This window comes from Amphiura filiformis, chromosome 2, assembly GCF_039555335.1.
Source record: "Amphiura filiformis chromosome 2, Afil_fr2py, whole genome shotgun sequence".
Lineage (NCBI taxonomy): Eukaryota > Metazoa > Echinodermata > Ophiuroidea > Amphilepidida > Amphiuridae > Amphiura > Amphiura filiformis.
This window is the reverse complement of record NC_092629.1, coordinates 58,994,548-59,007,735: the sequence shown is the minus strand read 5'-3', so window position 1 is coordinate 59,007,735 and position 13,188 is coordinate 58,994,548. Positions and strand designations below refer to the sequence as shown.

At 35.9% G+C, this 13,188-nt stretch overlaps 1 protein-coding gene across 1 annotated transcript in view; it reads right to left on the bottom strand.

Moving 5' to 3' along the window:
• Nucleotides 1-13,188, bottom strand: part of LOC140146463 (uncharacterized) — a 384,283-nt gene that overhangs the window by 20,402 nt on the left and 350,693 nt on the right. The window contains 4 exon segments of the mRNA XM_072168322.1: nucleotides 3,403-3,477; nucleotides 5,149-5,193; nucleotides 9,262-9,318; nucleotides 9,713-9,769. Coding sequence (XP_072024423.1) covers nucleotides 3,403-3,477; nucleotides 5,149-5,193; nucleotides 9,262-9,318; nucleotides 9,713-9,769 — 234 coding nt within the window.

The following is a 13,188-nucleotide window of genomic DNA, read 5'->3' as shown; positions in this document are numbered from 1 at the left end:
ACCCAGCCTCCTTTTTATTTCATCAAAACTTTGTACGAATCATTTCAATAATCAAATGAGAATACAGAAATTTGCAATAAAAAAGTGCAAGAAATTTTGATTACAAAATATTACGGGATGTTGTTATTGATTAAATACTGTTTTAAAAGCAGAAACTGACGAGAGGAGCAAGTCATTGACCTTTTCGGTAAATCCCATAATTCATTGCGGTTAGACCTGTGATGTCGTCATTTGACGTCTAGCCGATGCGCACATCGTTTAGCCAACATTGTTACTATGCATTGCAAGTCGGTGTGACGTCAAATGACGACATCTTGGGTCTAACCGCAAGGAATTATGGGATTTACCGAAAATGTCAATTAAATGTTACATTTCACAGCATACCCAGGTGGGTACCATTTAGTATGAAATCATACCAAGGAGGATGGCATTTAGTATTTTGCAAGGGAAGAACTAATAGAAAATAGGACTGAGGTCCCAAAAGAGCATGCATTAAAAATTGTGCAAATAAAACTGTCTAAAAAGTTAACATGTTGCTTATTATGTGTGTCACCCTTGCAACAGAGTGATGGCCAAAAAACAGTGTAAAAGCCAAAAAATGGCCAAAAATGGTGTAAAAGCCAACAAAAATATGAATTGTGATATCAAACAAATCTTAATAGCAAGAAGCATCTAATTTGACAAATTAAAATATGCTAATGATATACAGATGAAGAAAATAAAATGTGTTTTCTGAACCACAAACACTGTGCAAGCAAAGACTAGAAACACTGGTTTTCATTTACACCTCCCCCTGCCTCATTTGGAGGACACAGTTCAGCCCTTGTGTACATTAACAAATATAGCTTCCGAACTTAGCTTGTAAATACTACGCTACTCTGAAGTTGAAAAAGATGGTTGGAATTTGGGAAAAATGTGTCTGCACATTTTTTAGTTGAAAAGTTGTTGTTTTAGAAGCAGGCCATAGATAATAGTGTGACCTCTAACCCCTGACTTCTTCAGACTTTTAACCTCTTAAGCCAAATGTGACAAATTGACAGATCTACTTGTTTTTCATAATGACACATCGTTAAATTCTTTCACAAAAACCTAGAAATGGGAACTTTTTATTGATTTTCTCACTTGAAGATACTGATATAAAAGTTTTCCCAATATCCCCTTTTTTTTTTTTTCCTAATAAAGTTTGCTTCCAGTCAATACAACATGCATAAACACCACCAAGCTAAGTGGAAAAGAAAGCCCAAAGAGCAATTTATACCATGAAAGATACTATTGGAACCAACAGAAATTCAAGAAAAAAAAAAAGGGAAAGGAAGTTTTTCTTGTATCTACTTTCTGTAGCTGCGACCAATTGGGAGGTTGGAGTTGAAAAAATACCGTAAGATTAAAGGTCTATGTTTTAAAGGTTGTGTTTTTTAGCTTCAATTTGGAAAATTAGACAAAAAAAAGAAAGATATTTTTTCCATGAAGGGATAAGACTTTAGGATTATCATTACAATATAGATATGTATTACTTGCAACCTTTGGTTAACATAGTGTAGGACAATGGATACGCTTACAGTATGGGTTAACAACAAGGAGAAAAACATTCTATTACTATTCCTAACTTTTGGCACCAATTGCTTTCATTAACTGAATCAACAGAAATGACTAAAACATCATCTAACAATGACCTGAAATAACCTCCATATGACCTCTGACCTACATCGTGAAAAAATAAACTGTGACACAACCAATCCTAGTTACACCTTTGTAAACTTTTCCTATCACTACTATAATTAACTACTAACTTCTCCCCTGTTCCATGTTGGGTGAAATTTGCACGCTCTTCTGGGGCTTTTATTTTATTTCTCATTGTGTAAAAATCATGAAGCAACATTTATTTCTGTACACAAGGTGCTGAATGTGTCTCTGTGAATGAATAAAATACTGTAAAATTGGAATTTTCTTGTGATTAATTTTTTTGCACTTTGCCAATTTTGAACCGTTTCCCTTGTTTTTAAATTGCAATTCTTAGTTTCCTATACACAAAAAGAACATTTTTCAAAAGATTTGCAGGTCAAGGGTCAATGGTGTACAATCCTGTCGCACCGATGAACATAATCCTCTGCGTTTGAGAGAGGGAAACAAATGACACCTCTACAGTGATGAATATAAATTTGCATATTTTGTGAGTTGCCTTCATCAGATACGTTATGGATATGATTGGCTTGTGAGGGGAAATGTACCGCCTTCATCAACTGAATTAGACCAATCACATTTCATGTTTATTTGATTGGCAGCTTGTGAAAGACAGAAGTTGTAGTTCAGTTGAAAAAAAAAGTGACAGTGATTCTACTAAGTGTGAATAAGCATTGGATAAATAAGGTGAAAGTATGCTGAATTTGGAGGGTTTATTTATCAAATAACGTATGAATGGCAAGTATTTACACCAAACAGATCAACCCACAAGTATATTGAATCCTTACTTCAACACTGCAGTGCCAATATTTTCTTTCATATAAATACAAAGTATTTCTTGAATTCTAATATATGTATTGGCATTTATATCTTCAATGGTTGATTTCTATCATAAAATCTGTGCTGTATCTTGCATGAACCTCCCACTTAAATAGTGCAACTCAAAACTACTCCCCATCCCAGAAAAATACAGTACTAATATTTTGAGATTAAAAAAATATTATCAAGTTCTGCCAAATGAAACATAGCTCAATCCTAATCATTCATTTAGTACTAACTGGAGATAAACAAAAAGTTAACTACTTTACTACTTTCTTGAAAAAAGAGCCAAAACATGCATTTTCGGCATGTTTTCTTCCCGGAGTTTTCTTATAATCGAGTCACAAAAATTAATGACTTCGAACAAGCCTAAGCATTCAAAATCTTTAATATATGCAAAAATTTTGCTCTAATTTTCACTTTATTGTATTACTTTATTTCCACAAATTAGCCAAATATTAAAATTTGACTTTTATTGCCAACTAACTTAAGGATTAAGATTTAGATATGTTTCATTTGGCAAAACAGGATACTATTTTTTTAATCCCGAAAAATGAGTGCTGTATTTTTCTGGAATAAGGAGTAGAGCAGTATAATGGCAGTACCTCTTGTGTATACTGAAAATTTGAACCCTATTCAGTGCCTCTTACTTAAATCAAAGTATAAATAAAGTTGAGATTCCATTTTTCTAAACAATTTGTTAAATTTTCATTACTTCTACTGGAGGGTAGACAGAAATAATAACAACGTGCAATTTGGAGGGAGGGGGTGGGGCTATGCAAATTACTACCAAACCAAAAAAAAAATCAACCAATCAAAACGGCTACTCAATTCAAACCAAATTAAAAATGCACAATGATGATGACGATTAGAAGTGAACTAATGAGGGCACTTTAATCTTACCTGTGTAGTACGGGGACATCATGGGGAAGGCCGCCTGAATAGGTCGCCCAAAAGGGAAGTTTGGAGAGTATCCTGCTGCAAAACGGAAGAAAAAATAGGCACAAAATAATACATAATTATTGGTTTGTTAATGCACTACGTGCCAGCATAGTAAGGCACCCTTTTGTGATCAGTCTGGGTCACTTAAGTTCACTTGGATCTGGTTCAGAAAGTCTGGCTCATATGAATGTTTCACATAGTAAGGCATCACAAATACTTTGGTCTTCTACTGCTATTGGTGCCCCAATACGTACCAAAGGCTTTTTCTATCGTACCCTTGAGTTTGTAATGCATTGCATCAAGCATAATAATGAACAAGTTGCATAATATTATATTGATTTTTTTATTTAAATAAAAAAATATTGCACTTTGCAAATGTTCAGGGTACGATAGAAAGTGCCACTACATCCTGAGTGATAGCGCTATATGTCCAAACTACATGTGGTGCCAAAGTCCAAAATTACAATATAAATACAATACAATTGAACAAATGATTAGTGTTTTGCCTTTTTATGGGGAATGCTTGTTAACAAAACAAAAATACCAGACATGGTGTATCAATGTTTGGTGAAATTTTGAAACATAAAAAAATTTATCAAGCATTTCTTAAAATTTACAAACAAATACTAGTATGTTTGTTTTGTTATAATGTGCTAGTCCAGTTGAAATCCACACTACCCCTGTGGAAGATTTTGGAAACACCTCCACAGGGGGAGTAAGTTTTTCAAATGTAACTGGTCAGAGTTAATCATTTTGAAACCCATACTCCCCTGTATTATGGTTTTACCTATATCTTCCACAAATGGAGTGAGTATTTCAAATGGAGGTTACCCAATTGTCTATTCTATTCGAAATTTATACCCCCTCTGTGGAAGACTTTAGCTAAATCTTCCACAGGGGTAGTGTGGATTTTAAATGGAATATCCCAATTTTGTTAAAACTTGAACAACAAACACTCTGTCAAAATTTGTCAACTTTTTAGGATTCTACTACTGAATAATCATTTTCACAAATTTGAGGCAAATGATACAACACATTCTATTTTTTTTCTGAATATTATTTTTTCTAAACATCAAAACACAAAGAATATCTAGTAACATCTAACATCTTTAGGTCTCTTTCAAAATCTCCACCACTCTTACTAAAACTAGACACAAAAATATTAACAATTTTATTTTGTTACACCAAATTTGTATTATGCAACTCGCATGCTTTATATCGTTGTATTACTGGCCAAATTATCCTTTGATTTGTCAGTGCAACAATCTACCAGTTTTTTTTTTGACCATATCATCTTTAGAGTACACATGACCTAATACATGTACGCTTAACAAAGAGAGCCTACTACACCTGTAGGTATTGTAACTGATACCCATATCACATGGTTCAACTTGGAACGAACCCACACATAAGCTAACTGACCATTGCACTCTGAAGATGATATTAGTCTCCTCTGATTGGTTAATGAAGAATACCCAAAAAATGTTACCTCTACCTGGATGGCCTTTATTAAGCCTCATCCATGATGCAAACTCTGAACGACCCATATACCCCACAGTGCAGAGGGAACTTTGCCTTCCATTCCAAAGTGCTAAGAATCATAGCCAGCAACTCGGGTCAAAGTTCTCTCGCACATATAGGTATATAAGGGTCGTTGAACAGTGCTTTGGGTGTATGGTGATAATAAAGTAGAAAAAAACCAAATACCTTGTACGTGTCTATTGTGTAACAATTCTGCCAAAGCACTTTGGTCTGCAAAGATATAATATGGATGAGAAACGATGATGATGGGTTGACAAGGAAAGAGGTGTTCGATAGATAAGAGAGAGGTCCCTGGTTCCAGTCCTGCTCATGTCACACATATTTTGCTTAGCACAAAGCCACCAAGCCTAATGACCCCCAATCCTAATCAGAATACCGTAAAAGCTCGATAGTATGGTAAATGTTTCATAATACCTAATGAGACTTTTGGAGTAATAATAAATAGCCCACATCCTGTACACGTGTTACATCACCATTTATGTATATGACCAACACCATATAGGGTTAAGTTAGGGCTATGGAATAAAGCTACATGTTTGGGCTGGGGTCAAGTATAAGGCTTGGGTTTCTGGTAGGTTTAAGGATAGATCTGTGGCTCAAGTCTGGGCTAGGGTGAAGTTTGAAATCCATACACCCTATATGGAAGACATGGCCTTAATCTTCCACACAGGGAGTGTGAATTTCAAATTTAGTCACACATTGTGGTAGACCCATTTGAAATGCATACTCCCTGTGTAGAATATTATGGCCATACATTCTATATGTGTAGTATGAATTTCAACTGGAACAGCCCAATACCAAGATAACCCCGGTAGTCGCCGGCAGAGAAAAACTTGAAATGTTGCATCTGATGTCACCTATCAATCGATCGATCGATCGATCGACAATCAATCAATCAATCAATCAATCAATCAATCAATCAATCAATCAATGACATTTATAGATCGCCCAAAACTGAAAATTGCACTAAAGTGCTATGAACGAGGCACAAAAAGCAAAGTAGAATTGTGCTACAATTGGCCATCTTGCTGACTGACCTTGATAATTGGGGGGACCCAATGGTGCTTGTCCATAGCCACCAAAATTATCCCCCCCCCCCCACGGTTCCGGAGCCACTGTAATACATTATTGCATCTGGATTACCATACAAGCGATATCCTTTCAGTGTAGAAACTTGCCACGCCCCTGAAGGATGATAGCAACAGCAACATTCCAAGTTTACTTTTGCAGGTGACCATATACTTTGATATAAACCCATAATGGTCTCAATACCTAAACAGTCTGTAACACTAACAGGCCTATCTCACTTGGTTTGTTGTGTTAGTTATGCTTGTCACCATAAGGAACTTACAGGGTTAACTTGGTTTTATTATGTTATATCGACTGCTCAGTGCCAGAAGTGGGTAAGTGCAATAGCTGCCCTGTGAACACTTGGTAATTTACACATTATATTGTACTCATCTACACATTGCACTTGAACAATTCTGGCACTGAGCAGACAATATACCAAATCAGTGACAAAAAAGAGACCCCAAAATATAGCTTTTTTTTATCATTTCTGTTCAAAGTTACGGTATATTTGCCCACAAATTAAAACCAAGCTTTTTGATTTTTCACCAAAATTGCATGTGATGTGTTTCAATCATAAAGGTGCGTCATGCAGAAGTTCTCATGTCCTGATAATTATAATATGTTTGCTTTGAATTGTAAAATGCCCACTTGACACAAATATGAGCCTAAAACCAAAATAAACAAAACACTTCAAGTGGTCTGTTGGATCAAATTTTTCAAAAAGACTACATAATTTTTCAAAGAGTTTGTATAAATAATGCACTTTTCATACCAAAATTGAGCATTCGCAGACGAGGAGGCTATTCCCACAAAATGAGCGGAAAGTCGCCAGGGAAGAAAGGTGAAAATGGTTCATTGAATATGCCCGAAAACAAAAGAAAATTCCTCTATGAAACATTGATTTTGACTACCAAGTGAAGTTATCATAATTTTAAAGCTTATGATCCAGAGATTACAAATCAGATCAAAACTCAAAATTAAGGATTTACAACTTTCCTGTCATTTTGTGGGAACATGGTCTCAAATGTCAAATACATTGCCAAATGATTAAAACAACATTTCTGTCCACAAATGAATAATCAATGTAGCATAAACAAAGCCTGGATAATATGTGACAGTCATCAGCTATTCCATTAAAATCCACGCTACCCCTGTGGAAGATGTTGGAAATATTATCCACAGGGGGAGTATGAATTTCAAATGGAATGACCACATTATGCAGCTCCATTTGAATTGCACACACCCTCTGGGAAAGATTCAACCTGAATCTTCCACAGAGAGGGTGAGATTCAAATAGAAGTTAGTTAATGTGTTAATTCCATTTGAAATCCATACCCCCTATGTGGACGATATTTCCAACATCTTCCACAGGGGAGTGTGGACTGTGAATGGATTAGACGATTAAGCAGGGGCAAAAGATATTCCCAATGTTACATGAGGAAGCCCTACCTACAACTGATTAACTGGGGACATAGTATTATATTCAATATACAGATGAGTGTTAAAGGGGTTCATTTTGTTTTTCATGTGGCTAAAAGATGTTCATGTCTAAAACAATGTCACTAGTATATTATCTTGAAAACATAATTTGATATGGAAAAAAAAACACAGGAAAAGATGATTATTGTTTCTGAATTCACCAAACATTGATATCAAACATGGATTGTACCATTTTTATCCTGGGGATGTCATTAACTTCTTCAACACATATAAATTGTGTGTTAGCATTTAATATAACAGCAAAGTCAAATCAAGCAGATTCATGCAAAAAACAAAACACCTCAAAATTGTAATAATGAATTAATTCGAAACCAAAATGTTTAAAATCCATGCCAACACCCCCAGAATATGAAATGGAACGACCCAAATGTTTATAATGAGAAACAAAACAAAACTAATAAAACAAGAGAACATGCAACTATGAATCTGGCTACACACACACATACAAAATGAAGGCATTAATTAATAACGGACAGTTTGGCTTATTCAACAAAAATATGAAACTCTACAACGTTACATAATAGCGACCTTATGGTATACTTAACGACTACTATAACTACAACTATACAACTAAACTACGGCCAACAAAGCTAGGAATATATTAAGCTGACTGGAGAACCTACAAGTTCCTTGTGTCGACATTAAGTACCATTCTCAAAGTCTGTTTTGCTTCAAGAATTAATAAACCTTTTACTGGTACACCACATTTCATTGTTATGCACTTGAAACAGTTCTAGGCATAAGCCTGACACCAGTTGTTCTAAATACTTCCCAATCTATCATTTTGCAACATTGAAGGAAAAAAATGAATTTCTAAATTAAAAGTTGTAATGTGACCTTTTCCTGTGTGGTATTATATTTACTTTTTTCCCACCCCATTTCTTCTTTTCTGGAAAATCAGATACATAATTTTTTTTTAAATTGTCAAAACAATCAGCCCTTTGCAGAACACCACCACCCTGATCAATTTAGTTTTGTTTTCCTATTGTTTAATTGTAAAGATCACTCCCTATGCACATATCGAACTGTTAAAATGTTACTTGACACAAATTTGTGGCCCTAATTTTGATTTTCAAATATCCAGAGCCTGCACAGTTCCCAATGTTTAAATTTTCTTGATTTTGCAATGCAATCCTTTGATCCAACTTTGTTTCCCACAGAAGATCATTTCTCCCACACTCTGCAGGCATTTGGAATGCCCTACCCGCACGTGTAGCAGTGCCTGTGGAAGATCTGCCATGGGGAGTATGAATTTCAAATGGAATTAGCACATTAACCAACTCTATTTGAAACTCACCATCTCTCTGTTGATAATTCAGGTTGAATCTTTCTCAGGGGGTGTATGAAATTCAAATGGAGTCCCATAATGTGCTCATTCCATGTGAAATTCATACTCCTCACTCAAGAAGATATTTCCAAATCTTCCGCAGGGGTAGTGTGGACTTTAAATGGAATAGCGCAAATAGCCTTTACATACCCATACCCATTAGTTCTTGTTCGTGTTTTGCCAGTACGCTGAAAACAAACTACTGAGAACAACTGGTACCTTAATGTCGACACACACAAGCCTCCTCATAATCATATACTAAATTTTGTCTTTTTTCAAATTTCTCTTTAAAACAGAATAAAAATAGGAATGTAACAAAGACATCGTCGAGGTTATTGGTGATTCGACGACGACGACGATGACGTGAGTTCCTGACTTGCCTTTCATATTGGGTACTGAGTCCAGGAGTACCGGCGATACTAAGGAAGGTGATAGGCCTATAGATAGAAAGACACGAGGAGGGAATGGTACAAAACAACCAACGTTAATTTACAAAACAAGGTTTGCCAGCAACATTGCTTGCTGTATTAGAGGTACAGGGAAGCTTAAAACAGCCCTCTTTGTCTGTCTGGATGTATGTCAGTCTGTCTGCGCAAGAGGTGAATGACGTCTTGTGTGTTTGTCTGTGTTGGAGTCTATCAGCATGTTTGTCCGTCTGTTGAATGCTGTCCTGTCATTTTGTCTGTGTTGGAATCTTGTCTGTTTCAAAGTACATATTAAAAGCCGCACAATGCAATATTCACTAAACTAAACACTACATAAACAAAAATGGCAGCCAATTTGGTAACATCAAAATTGGTGGGACTTTTTATGTCTAAATTCCTGACTTGCCTTTGAGGTTTGGTACGGAATCCATATATACCGGCGAAACTAAGGAAGGTGGAAGGCCTAGAGAGAGAGATGCAGAGGCAAGCATACAAAATAATCCAACATGTTAATAGATGAATGTCTGTTTTATGTCTGTCTGTTCATCTAAAATGGGCTTTTCGAGTTGAAATCCATACAACGCCTGATATGACCTTAATCTTCCACACAGGGGTGTGAATTTCAAATAGGGTTACCTGAATGGGTAACTCCATTTGAAAACTTCACCCCCTGTGTGGGATGTCTTGCATAGGGGGTGTATGAATATCAACTTGAGTAGCCCAATATGATTTATACAATCATTGAAAGTCAGGGTTGTATCAAACCAACACTCGCACTGATGACTTGTATCGTTGAGCTATACTGGTATCCATCTTGCATAATGCTACAAGTGATTACGCTATGTAGCTGAGTTCGGCAACCGCTTGTGATCCAATCGACATGATACAGAAATGCTCAATGTCGTCTAGTAACTGGTTTGAATGATACAATCATAACACTTTATACTTAGTATACAAATATTAACTGCCTATGCATGCGATGGTTGATATTTAATCAGAAGGCGAAAGTACCTGCTTGCCGAATGGAACAATCCATCTTTGAACGAGTGATTATATTTTGACCATCACACACATTTAAGACAGTTAATATTTGTTTTATATCACTCATACATTAATTCTATTACTTTTCAAGAACATTTTATACCCATTTTACAAAACAAGATTGAAATTTTGCTGTGACATAAACAAAATCAAAGAGCACAAGAGGCAACACATTCGCAGGTCGTGCAAGCAGTGTCTTCCTTGCATCAGCCAGACACGCATACTACGTCTAGCTACGGAAAGAAGGATCATAATTACGTATTGTGCAGTATACGAGTCGGTGAAAAAACTATCAAACGGCATTGGTCGTTGTTATGAATTTACTAATTAACCAATAAACTGTCTAGAATTTATGTATGAGTGATATATAATACAATATGGTGTATCATATGTTTGCTACGTTTGTTTTATCTCTCTATCTGAGCCGGTTAGGCCTAGCTAGTATTCTACACCTCTAGTTGGATGATATCCACCACCTTTTTGTCTTAACTGCATATCAATAAAGTTGTTTTGTAATCGTGGGAACCAATAATCGTGGGAACCAATAGCTATACTATGTAGATTTTTAAGGCGTGTCTTGCAGTTGGTCTGTCTGATTTGTGTATTGCGTCTGTCTGTCCGTCTGTCTGTCTGTCTGTTAAGTGTTCATAACTGCCAGATGGAATGGTTGACTAAAACTACATTATGGAAAAGTGGCAGCTGATTTTGATGTGAATTAATAAATAACAAGAGATTTACAATATCTTTATAAACTTTTTTACGAAAGTTAGTATGAGAATAACAAGTAATGTGCTATTCCATTCAAACAACCCTCTCCCCATGGTAAAACTGAACATGTTGAAATCTGTTGGATTGGGCTATTCCAATTGAAATCCATACACCCCCTACAGAAGACATGACCTTGATCTCCCACACAGGGGGGTATAGATTTCAAATGGAATCACCCATTCAGGTAATCCCATTTTAAATTCATACTCCCTGTGCAAAGGTCTTACATTCCATGGGGTGTACGGATTTCAACTGGAATAGCCCACTAGCACAATGTGCCCCTTATTTTGGGAATTTTGTTTGGAATATGGAAAATAATTGTATCTGGAATAGCAAAAACTGTTGAATTCAAATATTCCAAGATTCTCCTCAAAAGGGGTGTTGTTATTTAATGTAATAGCCCACTTGTAGTACAAGCCATGCATTTATAAGATTGTTAGCACTGGGTACTACACACAGCATAATGTAAATTGACTTACACTACATTATACATTATGATCTTATATCTATCATTAATACAGGCTTCTTATTTAGTATTTGATAGTCATAGCAACGATCCGTTGTACTTTACAGATTAAATATTAACATATTGAGCACCGACTCGTTTTATTACTTGCTTTTATTACATTTTATGTATACCAGACATTAAGAGGAATATGCCCTATATTTAATTTAGTACTTTATTTGAATTGAACAATATCAGAGCAAATATTTAGTGTTTCGCCACTTAAGATATCTAAATATCATTTTGACATAAAAATTGCTGTTCACCATTTGTCTTATGTTGCTCTGTACCGACTGTCATAGTTCTCAAATCTTGATGAGTTGACTTAGGAAGTTAACTTTCTTAAATTTGATACTAAATCCTATCCTTTTAAAATCTCAGATATTTATTTTTATGTAAATTAATATTAGGTACTTAATTCCTATATATATTCAATTACAACGTTAATAATAGAGTGGAAAATAATCTGCCCGCCTTCATTAATAAGAAAATGACACAAGTACGGTATAGAAACACCACCTGCATTCTCATTTCCGGGGGTAGACGTCCCCACATTTATAAAAACCTCAACCCATGACCCCCAAAAGATGAGATTAATACTACAAGAAAGATAGCACAAACCAAAGAGGCAAAGTTCATTGTATTGTAATGAATGAAACTATGCACCCTTAGAAATGAGAGTGTAGTGGGCATACAGCATTCTCACACTGTTTTCACCGCAAACCAACGAAATATATACAGTCACAAATCACTTGCCAAAAACCAAGCACATTATAAACCTCCTATTTTTACTTTAGAAAAAAAAATTTTAACTTCTTTCTTTCTGCAATTGTACAGAGTACATTCATACACTTGAAGATACATCTTGGCAATATCTCATTAAACACACTATACAAGAGATAAATACACAGAATTAGAGAAGCAGAACCAGGACTTGATCACCATCTTGATACAGGCATGGAGCAAAAATTGGGGGTATTTGGTTTATCTCGGAATGCGCTCGAGGCAATTGTTGCCATGCAAGTGCAACATGGATGATGGGCGCATTTGAGAGATGCACTTGATGCGACCTGCACACGATACCAAGACGCTTCAGATGAGACTCACAATTGTTTTTGTTTGTCTCCGTGCACTGTCGGCAAGGACCTGAATACCCCCAATTTTCTCCCCATAGCTGACTGCACTTTAATACTTGGCGGTATAGGGAGTCCGTGTTCTCCTTCTCTGATTCTGTGGATAAATACTATCGGACCTCGAAATTCAATTTTCAAGGGCATTCATGCATGAAGAATGCTTCATGGCCAAGTCTAAGGGTAACAAGAAGCCATGGCATTGAAGGCCTCCATGCATTTCAAGTAGGCCCATAACCAGGCCCCCATCCCAAAAAGTCCCCTTTTTGACCAAAAAAAAGTCCCATTTGCCAGCGTAGCGAGTGAAAAGGGTTTTTTATGCTTTTTTGGTCAAAAAAAGGTCAAAATTTTGGAAAAAAAGTCTACTTTTTCAAAATCCACCTCACCCCTAGTCCAAAAAGGTCCAAATTTTGAGGGGAAAAATCCACTTTTTCAACA